This window comes from Hippoglossus stenolepis, chromosome 19 (assembly GCF_022539355.2).
Source record: "Hippoglossus stenolepis isolate QCI-W04-F060 chromosome 19, HSTE1.2, whole genome shotgun sequence".
Lineage (NCBI taxonomy): Eukaryota > Metazoa > Chordata > Actinopteri > Pleuronectiformes > Pleuronectidae > Hippoglossus > Hippoglossus stenolepis.
This window is the reverse complement of record NC_061501.1, coordinates 17,585,153-17,605,965: the sequence shown is the minus strand read 5'-3', so window position 1 is coordinate 17,605,965 and position 20,813 is coordinate 17,585,153. Positions and strand designations below refer to the sequence as shown.

At 43.1% G+C, this 20,813-nt stretch overlaps 1 protein-coding gene across 3 annotated transcripts in view; it reads left to right on the top strand.

The window, feature by feature from the left end:
• Nucleotides 1-16,251: 16,251 nt before the first annotated feature.
• LOC118098512 (collagen alpha-1(XVIII) chain) overlaps nt 16,252-20,813 on the top strand; it is a 48,619-nt gene continuing 44,057 nt past the window's right edge. For all 3 annotated transcript variants that reach the window (XM_035142401.2, XM_035142402.2, XM_035142400.2), the window contains exons 1-2: nt 16,252-16,369; nt 16,467-16,549. In XM_035142401.2, the coding sequence (XP_034998292.2) occupies nt 16,359-16,369; nt 16,467-16,549 (94 nt within the window). In that variant the 5' untranslated portion in view covers nt 16,252-16,358. The remainder of the gene's footprint in view (nt 16,370-16,466; nt 16,550-20,813) is intronic.

Sequence of the window (20,813 nt, the reverse complement as noted above, 5' to 3'; positions counted from 1 at the left end):
ATGTGGCTCTTCTGGGACTGAAGACAATTGTCTGCTCTGGTACCAATTATCTCCCTTTTAACAGAATCTGCAGAGATGTGGAGGGAAAGTGGGCCGGAGAACAAAAACAGTAGTTAAATGTCCATCAGAGTTTTTATGAACAAACAGAAAAGATGTTCAGCTTTTCAAAACCTTTTCAAAAGTGTTTTTTTTCCAGTTTAACTTCTGATTAAATCAGTTTCACCAGCAGATATTTACTGGTGATGTGGCACAAAGCAAAAATAAGTATCACTGTAGTTATATATAAAGATTTATAAACCGTCATTTGGAATCATGTTTGTTAGTTATGCAATTTTAAATGTTTCCATACCACTCCCAAAAGTGAAGCCAAAACATCTGGATGGCCCCCTGGTGGCTGGATGCTAAAAGTAAATGTACATGCTGGATATATATCTTTCATTGTTTGTTTCTGTAATTTTAGAAAGTTCCAATTTCTCCGATCACTACGGCACAGTCTCACAGCCTGTATCTGGAATAATTTGGCTAATATCTTTATATAATAAGTAGCACAACATAATAGTCATATCCTTTATTGTTGTACGTCTCTAAAAGTGGAGAATTCATAAACAGAAGCTCTGCGTTCTTTCCTCCTGCTGCAGCACAACAGTGACTTTAGTGAGTTTCTTCCAGCTGCTTAAAGCCACGTCTGTCAAACTCCAGGTTTCCAGTTTGTAACTTTAAGCTTCCTGATAAATGTGGAGTCTCCGAGCACACGAGGCCAATATGGATCCTAACGACGCCACAGAAACCAGTTTCATCCCCCTTTTCTCCTTTCTTCATCGATATTCAGCATCAAAGCAAAACACACACACACACATTAAACTCTCAATTTCAACTACCGGAAGAATGCACCCCCTCCCTGCCACCCAGCTGAGGTCTGGTTTACATCTGTGTGCCACCACCAGTGCTGCAGGCCTGACACAAGGGTGTGTGTGTGTGTGTGTGCACGATCCCCGGTGTTCTTAACAGTGGGGAGTGTGTTTGTTCCTGGTAGCAGCTTCTTAAAATCTTTAACACTCCCACTGAGGCGACCTCAGCTACGCAGATCTCTTGATACAGAGCACACACACACACACACACACACACACACACACACACACACACACACACACACACACACACACACACACACACACACACACACACACCAGCGCAGACAGATGTGGCTTTCTTTTCTGTTTCTTTTACCATAAACACCTTCAGGTTTACACACAGTGAGATGCGTCTCGTCGCAGTCAAAGTATTAAACACTGTGACTTTGAGTTAGCAGAGATATGGAGACGAGGAGAAGAGACGTCTCTTCTCTCGTCTCTTCTCCTCTGGACCGAGGAGAAGAGACGAGGAGAAGAGACAAGGAGAAGAGACGTCTTCGGTCCAGAGGAATGCTCCGTCTGGAGGAGCTCAAGGTTTTCAGAGGACAGTTGGCACCGATGGCGTCCGACAAATGACTGAATGTGCAGGAATTTATGATGCCTTTAAAGGTTGCATTCCTGTGCGACTTGGAGTGTGTGTTTGCCAGCGTTAAAGTGTGTGTGTGTGTGTGTATGTGTGTGTTAAAGTGAGGGATAGAGAGAGGAGACGTTAATCAGAACGTGTGAGTTAATCTGTGCTCACACAATCATACATGTGATTACAAGCAAATGATCTGAGGTTAAATGGTCTTTTTTAGGATTTGACTTTAGAAATATATTTTCTTTTGTTGTTTTCGAAATTGATATAAGATATTTTTGGGCATCAAGCTTTTATTGCTGGAACAGAGTTGAAGTGTGAAAGAGCAACGACAGAGAGAAGTTGCGACTCTATGATAAACACCAAAGTCTTCTCTTGGGCGTCTGTGTTTCAGGAGGTGTAGAACGGGTCGTCCTCTAAATAGAGGGTCGGCGGTTCGATCCCTGGCTCCCTCAAATTGCAAGAAAATGTTTTCCTTTGTGTATAAATCTCTGTATGTCCTTCAGATTATTGAATTATATTATAGAGTATTTCCTTATTTCTTTTTATTTCCACGTCTGAGGATCGTAACAACCAGAGGCAGCGGTTTATACCCTGATCCACACAGTAGCTAATAACAGACCAGGTACTTTAAACATCTGGCTCATAACGGAGCTGACTCATGATATCATCCCTGACTAATGTGGACAAATAGCCTGCACTTACAATAGCAGACTCCCCATCTTTTCCCTTCATACACAAAGCAGGATGTGCACAGTGACACGTGCGCGGGGGGATTAGCTGCTGGTCTCTGCTGCGACAGATAAAGATGGGATACAGGAGATTAATGACCGTGTTATTGTCAAAGCTGTGGAAAGTCCGGGTCACACCGGCAACAATTAGTCCACTGCAGTGCAGAAGCATATGTATGTGACTCAGCTAATGGCCTCCTTCAAATCCAATTAATTAAGCTTTAAATCTCTTTCCACTTGAGGGGGATTATACGATCAAAGTCACATTTTGGGTTTGAAAGGTGAAGCTGGATTTTTTTCTTTCCCTCAATGTTACTTAAATGTGGTTAAATTGAGCAAAATCTGAAACTTGCAGAGTCATTTCACCACTTCAAAGTTTAACTTGTGAAAAGGTCTGCAGGTGGAAAGGAATAATTTAATAACGGAGCAAAGCTGTGGTGAGTGAAGCTGCAACTGGACCGGTTCACATCTGTTCTGGTGTTTCCCTGGAAGGAACAGGAATAAAACTTCCCTTCAGGATCCCATTGATTGATTTATTTTAGGGTTTTTGTCAGTTGACGTTCACTAAAGCCTTTTTCAGACGTCACCTCTGAAGGAATTCCACTAAAAACGGACATTTAAGTTCTCACATACACACTCCTGAGATTCTCCGGAGTTCCGTGCAGCTCTGCAGGAAAGCAGATTTACACGTCGTATGATCTGATCCGAGCAGAAAACAGGCATCAGGGTTTTGTTTCCATGGAAAGAAACTACTCCAGCTCCAGACCTGGCAACCCAGGGGCTCCTCTTTTTGTTACAACCAGACGGACGATCCCAGAGAAAGTTTGGTGGAAATTCATTTTCCAATTTGGCCGGCACGGCGGCGGAAAACAGACACAACCGAATCCAGATCCTAGCAACCCAGAGGTTTAGTGGAAATAATATTGCATAACATCTGGCAGAAGCACAATGTCTGGCAAAAACAGCACGAGCGTGGATTGATTGAGATTGTTTGGAAAATGTGCGCCCAGTCGAATTCTAAAACCTGGCAACCCGGGGCCCGAGGGGTTCGGTGCAAAGTCCTGAGATCGAACATCTCTGGGAAAAGGGGGTTTGAACGTGAACGTGGGGGCCGGAGGAAAAACTCCTGAAGGACGATGTGCAGTTTCACTTCATGGAGAATCTCTGCCCCTCTGAGGGATGAGTGGAGTGATGCTGCGTTCGAGTTCCATCAGAAAGCTGCAGGTAGATGAATGAGAAAAACATCAACAGCAGGGAATTACCACAGGAACAAATCAAACTGAGTAATCTGCGTAAATCAATAAGGAAGCGTCAGATTGATTAATAACTAAACACACACATTTGTCATTTCAGGATTAATTCAGTGTCTGTTCTGGAGCTTTCAGTCATTAGTTTGTCTGGTTATTAAGAAAATGCACATTTTAAAAACCTTAAATGTAGATTTTAAATTCATTTGTGCTTTTTCCTGATCTGCTGCCTCTCGTGTCAAGATTGTGGTTTAGAGTTAAATGAAAACAAGTCATATTTATGTTAGAGCCTTTATAACTGTACACTCACATTTATGACCTCACCCGGCAAAAGGATAACATTTCATTATGTTCACTCCCTGACATGAAACATACACGTTTTTGTTTTGTTGCTATGAACTAAATTTCTAACTGAAACGTTTGTTCGGAGCTTTTCTGCTTCACTTTGAAACTAATCGGCGCCGACGCACGGCTCCTAACGCTCAGAGTGGAGCTCAGTGGAGCGTTCAGGGTTTCCATGTCCTGCCTGTGTGTGTGTCTCTCTTCATGTATGGAGAGTGTGTGTGTGTGTGTGTGTGTGTGTGTGTGTGTGGTGTGTGTGTGTGTGAGAGATGGAAATTCATCGGGGCTGTCAGTGATGAGTTCATCAGGGAAAGAAGTGGTCACTCTGCAGTGAGAGGAGAGGACATGAAAACAGTGATGTGTGTGTTGTCTGACTAGACAGTTGACTTCAAATGGCTGTGTGTGATTTCAGGGTGTGTGTGTGTGTGTGTGTGTGTGTGTGTGTGTGTTTTCAGGGTGTAAAAGCAAATTGTTCGCACATTGCTACTAAAAGCAAACATGCTACTTACCCCCCATCACTACATTGAATGTATTCAATCTAAGTCAGTTTGGATGAGAATTAAAGTGAAGCACGCAGAAGTTTGAAATTCCTGCTGTAACAATCCTCGGTCGTCAGAAGTTTTGTTTTTAAGTTTGGAAGTTTTGCAACATTCCCAACTTATTTGAATTCCTCCAGAGCTGCTGAGCGGTAATGAGACATTTGTCTCCTTGTCCTTGGACCTCAGACCCTGTGGACGTCTTCAACACTCGAATAAAGAAATTAAAATAGATTTGAAATGTAAATATTTGAGATAAGTTGTTTGCTCGATAGGTGACTTTTTCCCACGTGCATCCCCCCTGTCACTCAGTGTTGGTTTAACCCTCCTGCAACTCATCAAATGGTGTTTATTCATTGGATTTAGTCATTTATGCACAAACAGATGTAAATGATTTACCCTGAAGTGAATATTTACTCCACTTCTCGCTGCCGCGTTCTTCTGACTCCTGAACTCATTCATCTGCTAGTTTTCAATTCACAAAATACAATTTGCAGCTTCTTAGATGTGAAGAAGAATATGTGACCTTGAATCAACTTTGGTGTTTTAAACTTTTTTTGCGTTGGTGCAGTCTGGGAGCCCTTCGTGTCTCGCTATTGTTTTTATTCCTCATCTTTTTAACAAATTAAAGGTTTAATGGATCAGATTCACTGATATAATTACTTTGTTTGCAGCCCTTTAGTACCAATGCTGTGGTACAATTGAGTTTGAACAATCTGTGTTGTAATTCAGCACAAACTGTCCCCTTCAATCATCTCAACACTCTGGTCTCTTGTCTCTCTCATGCTGGGATGTGTTGAATTTCCTCGCTGTCATTTTAACTGTTTAAATTTCTGCTTTTTGTTGGTTTTGCCTTCAGCCAGTTTCTGGTTGTTTGAACGCGAAGTGATGGCACATGTGCTCCCACCATAAAACCCTGTGAATCATCTTTTATTCTGCAGTGATTGTTTCCAGGAGAAGTTTTTCTTTACAACACAAATGTTTGGACTTTTCTATCGCTGTAGTTTGGTGACTCACTGAAAGTTATTTCATTGCAGTATTATCTCCTGTTGCTGAGCCACCATATTTTGATCCCTGTCCACCTCTGAGGGGAAAGAAGTGTATTCAGACTAAATCCAATCAAACCTCAGACATCTTGAGCATCACGACCTTTCTGTGCTTATGAACAGCTGCGCTGATGAAAACCTCGACCCTGCCCTGACCTCCGTTCAGAAAGAAACCTCTGTCTCATCTTCCTGCAATCAGACGTCCAGCCGAAGATGAAACCGCTTCACCTGAAAGACGACACTGATGGTGAGTCCATCATCCTCTTACCTCACGGCCTTAACAATAACACGCCGCCATCTGTACTCGAGCGTGTCCTTGAAGAGGGATGAGGAGATAATAGGGGTTCAATGGAGCGGTGACAGTGATCTGAATAGTGCTCAAGGACACACAAAGAACATGAAGTCATCAGTCGGCGTGGAAACGAGGAAGAGGCCTCTTTGTGTCTGATTGTTTGTCGTCATCGGACGAGCAGGTGTGTGTTGTTTTTGTGGTTCTGTGCAAGCTTTTGTTGGACAAATTCTTCAAATTGTTTTCAACGTATTCATGCTTCCAGAAAAGCTGTTTTTGGTTCTTCTTTAAAGTTAAAGATATTACATGTGGCATCTTCATTGAAGTGTCTAAAAACAACAATTTGTTGTACTTACGTTATCCAAAATGTTCAAACCCTGAGGAACCCCCAATTTTATTCAAGGCTTTTCATTTCAATCACTTTTTAATCGCGTCCTATCCACTTTACCGTAGCTTTGCCTGACTGCTACACGTGAATAAAACTTTAATACATTACCTCATGATTTGCACCCGAGTTGCGTCAGGTAGATTTTTATTGGCAATGAAGACAACAACTCCCATGATTCCAAACTGCTTCATGACATCATCAAACTAGGTCTTTTGTTATTGTTTGGATTGAGAGAACCCTAGCAGCCGCGTCAGGGAAAATCCCATCGGATCTACAAGTTCCCACAGTCGTTTAGAAAGTCTGTCAGAAGGCAACTCTGGCACCAATTAGTCAGAAAATGAATCAATTAAATAGTTTGCATCCACCCTTATTATTGTTTGGACATGTTGTTGTTTTCTTGCAAAGTATCACTGCAGCTGTGGAACCGCAGCCGTCTGGTGGTGAGATCTGGGACGGACTGTCTGGATGACCTCAGTCCTCTCTACATCCACATGAGCCTCGTCAGGGTTCGGGCCCTTCTACCATCAAACCTGAAACAAAACCCCAGAAAGAAAAAGGAACGAGGGTTAATTTCATTTTCCTTCCCAGTCAGAGTCCAGCACCGACATCATCTGTCTTCCATGAGGTGAAGGGTGTTGGTTGGTGCTGGTCTGAGCTAAAGCAGCTCCTGACATCACCGTGGAAAGATCCCAGCAGAGTGCCAGTGCACTGACAGGTGCCCGGGAATGAAGTCGTCGGTGGCTGCAGATCGTTTGAGCGTTTCATAATCCAAACCCTGCTGCGGCCGAGCCTTCCTGTTTCTTCTCCACCCTGTTCGGACCTGGCACCGTCACGTTTGGGAAACGAGAGCCCATTGGGCTGTTTCGTGCACTCCGAACTCTTTCGGTTGCTGTTTGCTTATGTTTAGGGAACTGAAAGTACTTAGTTAATGTTTCTGAAAGTCTTCTATAGGCTATATACACGACTAAATGCCAGGACACTATGAAACCAAGCCGTGCGTCTTCCTGTCCTGCAATAACAACACAAATCTATTAAAATAAACCACTAGATTTAGTGCTTTTGCTTTGAAACAGGAACAGGAAGTGTTGCAAATATTTGTGACAGAAAGACATTGAAACTTTGGTGAAAGATCATTTCCACTTCCACTACCACGGGCGCCGAAATGAAGAGCAAGATGTTCAGTGACGCATCGCTCTCCTGTCCAGTGTGACCCGGATCTGACGTTTCATATAATGAGTCTTATACGACCCAAACACCTGCTAAAGATGTTGTGTGGTTCTATAAAAAAGTGACTCCCACGTCTGCTCCTGAGGAAAATCATGTTGTTATCCACACAACTCCACTCGACCACCTGCTACAGAAATGAAAGCAGATGTTATTTAAGGTATTTAAAACAATTGGACTTATTGACCATCAGCAGCGATCAAGTCTTATTTGCTTTAACTTCCAGACGAGGCTCAAACTCGGTGATAATGACGGAGCTGCCTCGTGCTTCATGAATAAAAGCGGCAGCCAGTTAGATTGTTGCTAATCAGTTTCATGAATCGTCTGGTAAACGAACGCTCTGCACAGCGACGTGAATGAGAAAGTGATCAGTTGGTTTCTTAAACGTTCTCTGCAGCTTTTATCTGAAAGAATAAAAATGGTTCGGTCGGGCGTCCCGGAGTCTTCTCCTTCTTCATTAGTATTTCTTATTAGTGCTCTGCGACATCAATGCATATTATTATGTAATGTTACAAAAAGCAATTCCAGTCCCAGAAGAGAATAATCAACTCCCCGAGAAACCTTTTCACGATTTGAATGGAATGGAACGGTCTTAATTTTAATGGGTAGTGAACACAGGCGACATTAGACAAGACATCTTTTGTTGAGTCGCAAATTCTATAAGCAATATCCACTTCCATTAAGATCTAAATCTCATCTAAACCCTTCATGAATACCATGAAAAGGCTTTTATCTGTCGCCCGGCCCGACAATCCACACTCGCACTGCGGCTTCATTTCACACATCGCTGCGTCGTGTTTAAGTCGAGCTCTGCAAACACAGCGTGCTTTCTGCAGCAGGGGAGGAAATAACACACAATTCAGGGACAGAGTAAAGTGCAGGAATTGTTTTTTTGGCCCCAAAATATCCTGCTCCCCATCTGGAAAAGTGACTTTTGACCGGCGCTCTAAAATGCGATCCGGCCAACAACTGAGACGTCAGTTGTCAGAGGTCTGAGAGGAATCACTGAACGCAGCACGGGGATTATTTATGGTCCGAAGGGGGCAAACACAAGGGGGAGGCTGTGCTGTCCCGAGTCAGATGTTAAAAACAGGGATTTGGACGAGACGCCACCCAGAGCTCTCAAAGACAAACTTCCCCCAGAAGACAGTTCCTCACCTTGACCACGTTTAACCTTTGTGAATCTGTGATATTCATGATATGCATGAAATATTTGCCAACCCGGAGCCACGCGCGCTGCAATTGAACATTCCCCAAATTGTGCGCACAAGGACGGCTTCTCTTTTAACTTGTTAATGTAATTTCAGCTCAGTAATTGATTCATCGTGGTTCTTCTCTCTGATATGTCACCGAGCGGTTTGATGCAAAGCAGGACACAGAATCTCAAGATTACAGCTCGTTTCTCTGTGGGTAAACTGGGAGGTTTCTTTTGTTCTGGGTGTGAGACCCTGCACCGTGATTCCGTCTTTTGATTGCAATGTTCACAAGTAACACAAATAAATCCCAGCAGCCCAAACTGACTAATGAGCTTGTTTACATGTGCTGATGCAGAAAGAAAACTCACAGGGCGAGACACACGTTTAGATTTTTTTTTGCAAGATGAAGTTTTGTTCCCTTGTAAATCATCTCAGACACAAAAAACTTTTGCCGACTGTAAATAAATAGGTTAATTCAAAGAGACGTGGTTTTACAACAAACCAGCTTGAACCCGTTTCTCGCGCCGCTGGACGCAGGAAGGACGATGATGTACGAAAATGTTTGAACAGTCTTGGCTTTATGAAAAAAAAGGGGGGGGCATATTTCTTGGCAGGCCGGGGACAGTATGAGAGAGAATCCAGTGAATATACTGACTTCTTGTGTCCGGGCGGTGAAACATGGCAGAGGCAGACTCACGGCTTCAGGCCCGACCACATCTGTGTTTACCAGCCGTGTTTTCTTTAACATCAGTGGAGTGAGATGACGCCGGGGGGGGGCTTGTAGGCATCAACAACACCTGCACACACACACACACACACACACACACACACACACAAACACACACATGTATAATCATACGTGACCTCAAACTAATATTCCTGCATTTTGATATCATAATTACTGTGTTTTTCAAAAGCTGGAATTTGTCTTGTTGCAGTTTGAGGGAGAACTTGTTATTTTACGCGTTTTGCTCGGATAACGTTTATCTTGCAGGGCGAGCATTAGCGCTATAAGCAGGAGGATTTCTTGTGCTGCTTTGAAAAATTCGCTTCAGGGCTAACTAGCACGGTCAACAAATCAAACTCTCACCTCGCTCAGATAACCTGAACAAACCAGACGGGTGCATTTTCATGACTCGTCCGCACGTACACAACAAAATCTGTGTGAAAGAGCAGAGCAAAGCAACTTTTAAAGCCACGGTGGCAAATCAGGAGCTGGAGAGAATTTGTTCACGGTTCCAGTAGATTGACAGCAAGCCTAGAAACTGGTTTCACACTCGACATGACACTTTCTGAAAATCTTCACCCTGCAAGTTTGCAAAATGCTTCTACATCTATACGTGCATCATGTTCGTATGTGTGCACAACCAGGAAAAGGAACTTACAAAGTCTGTATCCTGGGACCTGAAACACTCCATAGGTTTTTATTTATTGAAACATTTTCAGTGGAGTGAATTGTGTAGGATCAGAAAAAAGGGCAGAGCTGGAATGCACCTAATCCCCGAGCTGCTCATTGAAAGCAGCTGCTGCTCATCCACGATAATCACCTGCACATCTGAGGTTGATCTCACACATCAGCAACAAAACAAAAAGGTATTTATACCCCCCTGTCATTCGAACCCTCCTTATATCACGACCTGTATCCCACGCTTAGGGCAAATCAAGAAAAGCCCCTTTCCCAAAGGTTTCCCACCAAACTCATCTGAAATATTTCCTGCTATAGATGATCACGTTCAGATGCTATTCACTCAAATTCCCTCAAAACTCGAGGTTATTGTTGAGAATCCTTAAAATGCTTAAAAATGTGTCTATACACCATTTTAGCATCATCTGCTTTCCTCGCACATTATTGTTTTATTTCAGAAATAAGAAACAGAAACGTTGGTGGTAAATAACCGAGAGCAGCAAACAGTATGAACATTATTCTTCCATCCTCCAAGTGAAACACTCATCCTGTGTTTTTTTTCCGCTGCAGCCGTGTGCATCATGAATGAACAATATCTGGCTGCCGTTGTTGCTGCATCCTGTGACTGACGGTTCCATTACGTCCGGGCCGCTTCATATTTTCTCTTTAAATTCCAAACAAAATGCAGCATGACAATTTAACGAACGTAATTACCGCGGAGCGCGCGGCGGCCCCTGTCCGTCTCCGACACGTGTAATTGATTCTATCATCACCCGGGATTACGTGCAGGGAGTGACGCCTTGTGCATTGTTGCACAGTCAAGGACGGCGAGCGTGGAGGTCAGACTTCTGGCATTCTACTGTAAAAGCCGTTGGAATTCTACGGTCGCAGCCAGGAACACCTGTAAGGACGATTACAGCTGGAGACCGTAATTGCAGCCATTTTGGAGAAATTGATCTACAGACAAATGGGATTTGAAATGTGGCGTTGACGTTTTTCTCTGCTTGGCTCGCTCTGCGTTCTTTAAACACCTGTAAACCCAATCTGGTTTTTATAAAAGAAACATTTTGGAAAGGAAACGTTAAAGTGGAGCTAGAACACATTCAAGCCTTTAAAACTTTCTAAACTTGTATAAAAGCTGAATTTTCTCTGTATTTACATCATGGAATTAAGGCTACAAAACTAAATAAGACAACAGTAACTATGTTTCTATGGACAACGATATTTTAACACATCAACAGCATTTTCTGATTAGCGTTAACCTGAATAAGGTCATATACTTGGAATAAGAAATAATCAAATTATATACGACACATGCTCTGGTGTAAACAAGATGGAAAACTAAGAGTTGGAGCTTTTGCAAAATCAGAAGGAAAACACCCACAGTGGTACAAGATGCTGCCGAACATTAAATTATTTCTGTTTGGGGTTTTACAACTGGCAGAATAACAGCTGGACATAAATCACGATGAGCCTGTGCTCTGTTACATGTAAACAGGAATATTAATGGATTATTCTATTAGCAACTCATCGAAGGTTTCTTGGAAATCTTGTGAAAACATAACCTCCTCAGCAGAGGTAATTATTATTGTCCCTAAAGTTGTTTTGTTCAGAAATACTAAATGTGCGACGTACTGAGATCAGTTTAGTTGAGTTTAAAACAAGCTGTGATGTGTCTTTTCACTTCTGTGTGCTTTTATTTCCTGGAATGACCCTCGATGAAGGAATGCAAGAGTATATTTTCTCTTAGTCTTTCTGGATTCAGGATCTAAACCCGTTTAAATCTCATTTTCACTTTGTTAAAAGCAGCTTGACCTTGAGGCTCACGGTCCTGCCAATCACTGTGGGCCTGAGCAGCGGAGCCCTGACTGGTTCTCAGAAGCAGGGAAACCCCTTTGTGAACGCTCTGTTTGGCTTTCAGCTTAAAAAACAACCAGCGGCACTTGTTATTTTCCCCTGTTGACCCAGAATAAACACAAGCACCTAGCCAGCCCCCCATCACCCCACCCTCAGAGATGAAGTGTGACCTCGGGACCTGTAGTTCGCCCCCCCCGCCCCACCCCCTCTCTCCTTCGTCTTTGTAAGGATGCTTCATAACGCTGCAGCACTGCTCTCAAACCTGAGGACTGGGGGGTCCATGTCAATCACTCAGTGAAAGTTAAATAGAAATAAGAAAAAGGAGGATTAAACACTGTTAAATTTGAATGTGTGATGCTTACGCTTATTATGTAAGACCTTTGAATCTCCTCTAAAGAACGAGTGAGAGGATATTTATTTATTTGAGTTCTACTGGGCCCCAACAATGGTCACGATGGGAATTTATACTCAGCTTCTTTTTTATTACTTCGCAATAACTCTTTAATTTTTTCAGTTTTTATAGCATCAAATAACGAGAAATAACAAACCATCAAAACTCACCAGAAAAACAAATTCTCCCTTAAAATGACAGAAACCATCTTTGAGGAAATTGTATTTAACTTTTTTTAAGTCTGGCCCGTGTCCCATCCACCAACATGGAGGAGGGGGGGGGGGGGTTATGCCCTGCACTGCAGCCAGCCACCAGATGTTTTCGCTTCACTTCTGGGGAGCTGTGTTGTCGTCCGTCTTTAAATACACTCTGTGGTTCTTTTCTGATCGTGGCCGCACACTTCATGTGTTTCCAGCTTCAAATGTGCTTCTAATCAATCAGCACAGTTTCACTAGTTTCAATAAATCCTTGTTTTCCCCTTTTTGTTCTCGACCTACAGCTACTTTCCAAACAGGGGGATGGTGCTCTGCTTTGGAATGGCATACGGTTCTTACGTATCTTACCCACAAATCAAACTCGTCCGTCATCATTAACGACGTCTCAATTCCCTCTGCAGACACAAACACATGACTAATAATAATAATTACCCCAAACTTGGGTAATGTGCTTGGTTTAAGACTGTAGCGTCTTAAACCGAGAACAGAAAGAAGCCAAGAACATCAGGACGGGACAAAACGTGCAGTGTTGTCGGCTCGATAACAATCTGTTGGCAAGGATGAATCACATATGTAAACTACTGAATACAAAACTAGTTCTGCAGTCACACACACACATAAGGGAAATGACAGATTTATAAAATCTTGTGAGTATTCTAAAGTTTCCCTGTTGCTGCAGCTGTATTTGCAGACTCATCAGAAACAGGAGATGGTGCATGACGGTGGTGTTTTGGTGATGGTTACAGGAACCTACTGGTAATTAGGTTCCCCTCCCCTGCGTCCTCCTTCCTCTGATGGTTAATAGACAACTGCAGTGGGTCAGAGGTGCCGCGAGGAATCCTGACTTCTGCGATAAGAAATATTTCAAATACGACTGATAGCAAACGCTGCTTATCAAGGCTGGGAGATTTCTTCTGAGGGCCTCATTCCAGCTTCTCCTCTGTTTTACGAGCTCCACCAGGCTCCTTGCGCTTTACACCGCCTGCTTTTTATGTCGAGCATAAATAATCCAGGTAGGATTTCCAGTTTTTGTTTCCACCAAAACGTTTCGTACCACAATCTAGTATTTTTTTTTACCATGAATACTTAGTAACTCCACTTAGTCGTTCAGCAACAGCTCATTACAACCACAAACAGCTGAGCTTCACAACATGGAAACTCCCTAGAACACAAAAAGGGGGGAAACATCGGCCTCATTCAGACTCGGAGCTGCAAGCAGATGTGTTTTCTTTCTGTCCGACGGTTTTGATGTCAGCTCCGTCTGCTTTCCCACAGCCGTCGGCCAAAGAGCGGTGACGACCGGGTATCTCGACTGACTCATAACGGCAAGACCTCCGCCTGGACCCCATCTGCAGCCACCCACAGGCTGGAGTCCCTCACCCTCACCCCCTTCTGTGTTACTGTTTTCTTTGCATAGAAACACCAGCGTGTTTGCTCTTTGTCTGCCCGTCGCTCTCATCACAGGGAATGGTCTTTTATGCTTTGTTTATCTCCAAATACACAGACTACTATGGAGATCTCAGCACACTCACCTAAACGTGTGGGCGTAGTTGGGGTGCAGAGCAATCTTGGCAGCCACAGTGTGTATTTTTTTTCCACTGGAGATAAAAAAAAACAAACATCCATTAAATTAATGTGAGCTTTCACCACATATTTATAAATGGATGATTCTTCACTTTTTGTTTCAGTTATCATGTGGAAACCCTCTAGTTTATATACAACTAATTTGCACAAGCACATTGAAGTTGGTGCCAGGTTTCATTGACACGAGATGTCTCCAAAAACCCTTAGTTAAGGTTAAATAAGGCAGTAGAACAGTTTCAGTGTTTGATATAAAACGTATGTGCAGCCCACAGCAAAGAGGTTTCATCAGCTGTGAGAGTCCAGAACAAACAAGAGCCTGGTTTGCAGGTAACGTGCACAAACTCTTTATCAAACCAGATATAACTCCACCAAGCAACACAGTCCCCAATGTGTCATTTTATTAATAAAGTTTATGTTGTTACCAAAACAGTGACTCAGAGAAACAGTGACTCAACGGGACGTGAACACCTGGATGCATTTTCTCTCCGTTGTGTCATGGGGAACTTCCTTCTAAACTAAACTCCCTGTTAACAGGAGCACTTCATGTTGAGTAACAACTTCTTAATAACATGAGTCCAAAGGGGAATTGAACTCACTGAGCTTTAACACTCCAGTTTCTTCTTTCTCCGTTCAAGACAAAGAGAAGAACAAAAACTACTGTCTGGGCTTTTTGAGGTGAAGGAGGAATGTTTATTCTGGTTGTCTCCGAGAAATCAAGGCAAGATGGCAGCGTGCATGGACGCAGCAACTTCTGGGAACACTCTTAATTAGTTTTGCCTGTATCCCTGCTTGTGTTGGACTGTAAATTTGAGACGTGCTCAGTCTACAACCTCCATGACCTTTCAAGAGTCCGTCCTGCCGCTTGCAACCAGCTCATCGAACCACGGCGAGCAGACCACCAACAGATTGTCAGGTCCTAGATCTGTTAGGCCACTGTCTCAGAGGGAAGACGCAGCAGAAAGAGCACAAGAATTCAGTGGTTAAAGGCTGCACCACACGAGCTACCACTGCCAACCCTCCTTCTTGTAAATGGACAAACTAAGATTAATGTTGCAACAAGATCGTCCTGACTTTACGTTGAGGTTTTGAATTTAAAAACTCACAAATCCTATGAACTGGTACAAAAACAGTCAAGGGGAATGGGACGCTCTTATTTTGAGAAACAATGTCCCCTGACAGCTCCTCTGGTCAGTCTGCGTGAGGTCAGCGAAGTGAGGACGGCTTATCACGGACGCCGCCTCTCTAACAGCATTGCTCACAGGCTGTGATGGCACTTATCTGTCTGAGCTGTCCAGAGACAAGGTCTGAACACTCGTTATCTGCCCCCCCCGCACTGGCTCCTGCAGCCAGACTGCTGCCTGTTTGTGTTTGTTCTCGGCAGATTCCATTTGGCACCACAGCACAACGCTCTTGAGACCAAAGGTTTGAGACGACTCACTCCATCATAGATCTGATTATAAAGATTTTGAGTGTGAGTCACAAAAATGTTTAGAATCCAAAGCATGTCAGCCTATAGGACCCGTTTGTTCATGAAGGTTTCAGAAATTGTTGAAACAAAGAAATGTTCGAAATAAAATATATAAATCAAATAACTCTAAATATAGAGAACACAAAAACAACCAAATATATAGAACTTAAATTAGGACAAACAAATGTACATCAACATAAATGCATATTTTCCCGCAGTGTTCTATGAAATAAGAGTTTTTTTTATGCATATCAACAAACATATACCACCATAGTAATATGTCTGTGAAAAGCTCTTATCGGCCTATTTTAATTGGCCAATTAATTAATAATACATTATTGGTTATAATGGTTTGAATATAAATGGAAACTGGTTAGATGTGTGTTACATTGTGAGTTAATGAAGTTTACATTGGTTGAAGTTATTAAACTACAAAGACAACAAATTCCTGTGTCGCCCCCACACACACACACACACACACACACACACATACCACCAGCACCACCTGACAGGTCAAGGCCACACTTGCTTTAAAGGACGGGGGAGTGTGGGAGAAACCCCACCAGTGAGGAGGAGCAGCCGTAACGGTCTGAGGAGGAGGAGGAGGACTTCACCGGAGTGTGTTAATTTGTATCTGGGGTTGAGTTGTCTGAGGGGAGGGCCGGATAAGAAAGCGGTGGTCCGCACAGAGACGCACCGGAGTCAGGTTTCAGCTTTCAGCGAGGGCCCCTTGAGTCCCAGCGCACTGAAGCTGCCTTTGTTTGACTGGGAACCAGAGAGAGAGAGAGAGAGAGAGAGAGAGAGTAGGAGGAGGAGGAGGAGGAGGAGGAGAGAGAGGACTTTAGTTTGGAGTAAGTGGGGGAGAGAGGCAGAGTGTGCTCCATCTCTCTCTCGCTCTGCTGTCACTCTCAGGGCAAGTTTAGTTGGGATCTAAGCTCGGCACCACTGAAGATGTCTTCACGGTAAATGAAAGCCACAGTGTTTTCTGAGGAGAAGTTGTTTCATGTGAACTTTGAGACTATTCACTCGTGTGTTTTCTGTTTTTTTTTTTGTGTGCAGCATTCCTCCCTGGTTCTTTGGATTATTTCTGCTCGTGCTCCGGTTCTGCTGCCGACGCTCCTCTGCCTATCAGCCGCTGGACGGTATGTGCACGTTCTGTCTGTTGGATGACTGCATGCTGCTGGGGGAAAAAGTTTTCTGCTGTTGGCCAACTTTCTGCTGGCTCATGAGTTTTCATCCGCTGCAGAGTGAGAATGATTAAGCTGTTGCACTCAGGTCCTGCAGTGCAGTGAGGTTACTGAGCCACAGTGGGATATTACGTTGAGAGGGATTTCTTTATTGGAGGATGATATACTGATACTTTTGGTGTCAATGTTATTGCAATAAAAAGCCAAGGTCATTATGCATTGAGTAGGACACACATACATTTTATGGTTATTATAGTAACATCCTGGCAACAGCTTCTCTAATTTTCTATTGCAAATCATCTCAGCTCTTATATGGATTTTAATTAAAGTGTCTAATTAACAAAGATCAATCTCTGGGAAAGTTTTGAGTCTGACGTTAAAGTGCACATTTGCATTCGACACCCACTTTTCATACATTCGATTAAATCCTTAATGCTTCTCTGGAATGGCTCCAATTATCTCTGTGCACGAGGCTGATATTGAAACATGAAGATCCTCAAAGTCCACGGAAACTTTGCAAACGTTTTGGGAAAGTTGAGCAGCTTCCTGACACTGAGCAGCTACCTGCTAGCTCCTGTGCTGTCGTACGATGGTTTCAATTAGATCTGCACTGGAGATGTTTCTCAGGAGGCTGCTCGACTGTTTTCACAGCTTAAATCTGGATTATTTTCCGTGATTAATGGATCAATCAGGACTCGTCAACGTGGTCCCAATTAGTGACGAGGTTTTCCTTTCCATCGCAATTGGAAACAGGCCGAACCTCACGTTGTGCACGGGGACAGAGCGGCTCTGCAATCAGCAGCACCGCGTTATACAGGTTGTGAACATGATGTGATGCCTCAGCTCTGTGAGGCTGAGCTGGGAGGGGCTTGTCAGACATGAAGGCCAATGTCAGGAGAGCTTCAGTTTATTAGTCATCATCCTGACGGTCGGGCCAATACATCATCGCTGCTTCCCTCACTGTGCTGGAATCCAGATTGACATTTGCAGCCATGTGCGTGTGTGTGGACATCTCGACCTATGATCGCCACAACGACCTCCGTGTCACAAAAGCTGTATTGTCAAATGATTGTGAGGATTCTTTTCCTAATGTGGCCGCAATGAGTTTAAATGTCAGTTTGACATTTTGAATTAAACGGCACTTTTTTGGCTGCTGGTCGGCAAAGACAGTGGAATCATCTTGTCCCCTGATTATCACATGAAATATGACCTTGTGGGAATGAGGAGAAGTTGTAGATGTTTGCAAAAACCAGCAGAAGTTGACAGTGGATGTGGATCTGATGTGTCGACTAAAGAAAAGTGTGATTTCATGGTCTGGTGTCTTGTGGGTCCTGCAGAGGCCGGCTGCCCTCGAGGCTCCGCTCTCTGTGTGTTTGTGCTTTTTGCCATTTTCATAATCGTCTGCCATGATTCACTTTTTCAAGAGGAGGGGAGAGGAGGGGAGAGGAGGGGAGAGGGGGTGGGGGGGGAACACGCTCGCTGGCTCACTTTCCAGAGGGCGAGAGAGCGAGTGAGAGAGAGAACACCAGGGACAAATATTTCCAGGCTGCGTGCTGTAAATATTCTTGAAAACATGAGCTGTCGCCGTGGCAACGTTGACATTTCTGTTTTGAATAAAGTTGCTGTGATTTGTTTCCTCCGTGTGAAATGGTTTCGTGGGGCTTCGCTCAGCTGATGATTTTAGGCGGATGCAGCTGAGCCGAGAGTTGGCAACACAAAATAAACTCCATGGAAACGACGTATCAGGTCTCACAAGTCAAGTTGGACACTGAGAGCTTAATTCTGTTCAGCCATATTTGGTGAAGGTCATCAAAGAAGGTGTATGGACACATTCACAGACTATGAATGAATTAAATAATCATAAGAACATGATTTCTTTTCCTGACTTATCAGATAAATAATATACAAAGAAAGACTGAAACAAATAGGGTGAAAAGAAAAGGCTGATTGTTCAATGTATTAATGAATGAATTACATTTCAATTTATTACCTTCATGGAGAAAGCAGAACTATATTACAAATGCATGGATATGTCAATCAACAGATGTGTGACCAGGCAAATGAATGACTATATAATTGATTAAGAGGAATGTCATGTACTATATGAATGACTGAATGAATAACTAAATGATTCAGTCCAGTGTAGCTGTTTTCAGACATGAACTCTGGAGGATGTCCACACAACTGGATCCTGGACTTTCTCTCGACTTTGCATTTCACACATGAACATCAGTATCGGCGTCGTGCCTTTAAAAACTCTCATGACATCTTTCAAAAGTCTGGCGCCTCTCACTCGAACATTCGCTTACAGCCCCTCCGGAGAATGTCAGTAGATTCCAGGGCATGTCTGACAGCAGCTTATGTAGACAGACGAATGGATGAATGAAGGAGTAAAGTTTCTATGTATATCAGATAGAATTTAAACAAGATGTTGGAAACAAGTAAACAAAACAATAAAAAAATGGTGTTGGCTCATGTTGTGAAGGCATCAGACATCACTTCGTATACTTTGTTCTCATGAGTCGTAAAGTCTTCAACCTCGGGGAATTAACTAATGAGCCTGTAAACAAACATATATTTTAACCTCTTCAGCCTCTGGTGATTCTGTGAGATAATGACAACGACGCTGCCGTGCTTCATTGTGCACGTACGCAAGCTTGCATCAGCCTATACGACACATCCACAAGAACACACATGCAACTCACTCAGTTATTGTTCCCCCATCTGCTGTACACATGGTGATTATTCAAAAATAATAATGTTTGTAATTATCTCTGTGGAATGACACGAATGCCCCAGACACAGATGCCTGTTAGAGATAATGAAGTCGAGGTAGCTGATGATGTGAGGCTCTGTGAACGTGGCTGTGATGAGTGCATTGTGGGTGATGATCGTGACGAAGACAAGTGTGACGACGACACAAAGACAATTATGTGAGTCCTTGGAGATCAGTAAAATATGCAAAAGGGTGGGGAAGACGTCAAATGTTCTATATCCAACAGAATCATTCGTACATGACACACGCGTGACTTTCAGATGAAGCTCTCTGGCGACAGACCTCGACTTCATTTGAACAAAGTTATCCGACTTAAAACATTTGTTTTCTACTGCAAAAGCTGGATTCCTTGTTTTAGTGCAGGGGTCAGGCTGACTCAGCATCCCTCGAGATTTAAGCTTGATAATGGAGGAGATAATAAAACTCTGAGTCATGCGTCTGTGGATCAAGAATTCATACTGCGATGGTTTCTCTTATGAACTACAGTTTAAAAAGTGTTCAGACTGGTTTGATATTCCCCGTCCGATATCCTGAAATTTTATATAATCTTATTTCTTTTGAGAACTGCTGCAAATTTTTGCAATTTTGCTGCTTTGACTTTGTTTAAAAGTTAAAATCTGGAAACGTTTAGGCCGACAGCTGATTTCCATTGTCCAAACAAAATCTGTTGAGACATTAGTCTCATTGCAGTTTGAAGCAAAAAAAACTTGGAACACGGAGAAACAGACAGAAGCTTGATCGATTTATTACAAATCAGGAAAACTGGGGTAGTTAATAAACCTCAATCCATGAAGTAGCAGCGGTAACACCTGTAGATCCACTTGATAATAGACATGTCAACAGAAGTGAGATGACAGTGAGTGTAAGGAAGCAACGTGTAAAATCCTCCACATCCATTTGGTCTTGATTCTGATTTAATGGGATCCTGGTTTTTCAGTTTGACTGAAAAGTTTCATCTGGACCACAGCGCTGCTCGAGGTGAGGACGTCAGGTTCTGGTTAAAAGTCCGTCCTGTCCAACAGCGATTTCATGAATGAGTGAGAAACAAAAAAGAGACTTTTACAGTCTGTGACATTTTCCTATAAATCAACGTCCAGGTTGTTTCCATTCACCACAAAACATATATATCCCACGAGTGAGTTATCTGATACGTGGTTTATCAATGCTCTTACGTTGTCTTTTGTCTGAAACACATAATACTCAGCAGGTCTTTTCCGGCCTGAACCACAACAACGAACCCTGAGCTCTTATTACTACCAACCGTCATGACTACCGCTAAATATTAGACAAAGCAAAGTGTCCAGATGTTTCTTGGACTCTGCAGATGTGTTTATACTCTGCATGTCGAATGTGCAACTGCTCGGTGTGAGTTTGAACAGGTTAACTGTGGTTTCTCTGCTACATTATGAGGTAATTATATAAATATCAGTTGCACTCGGGAGA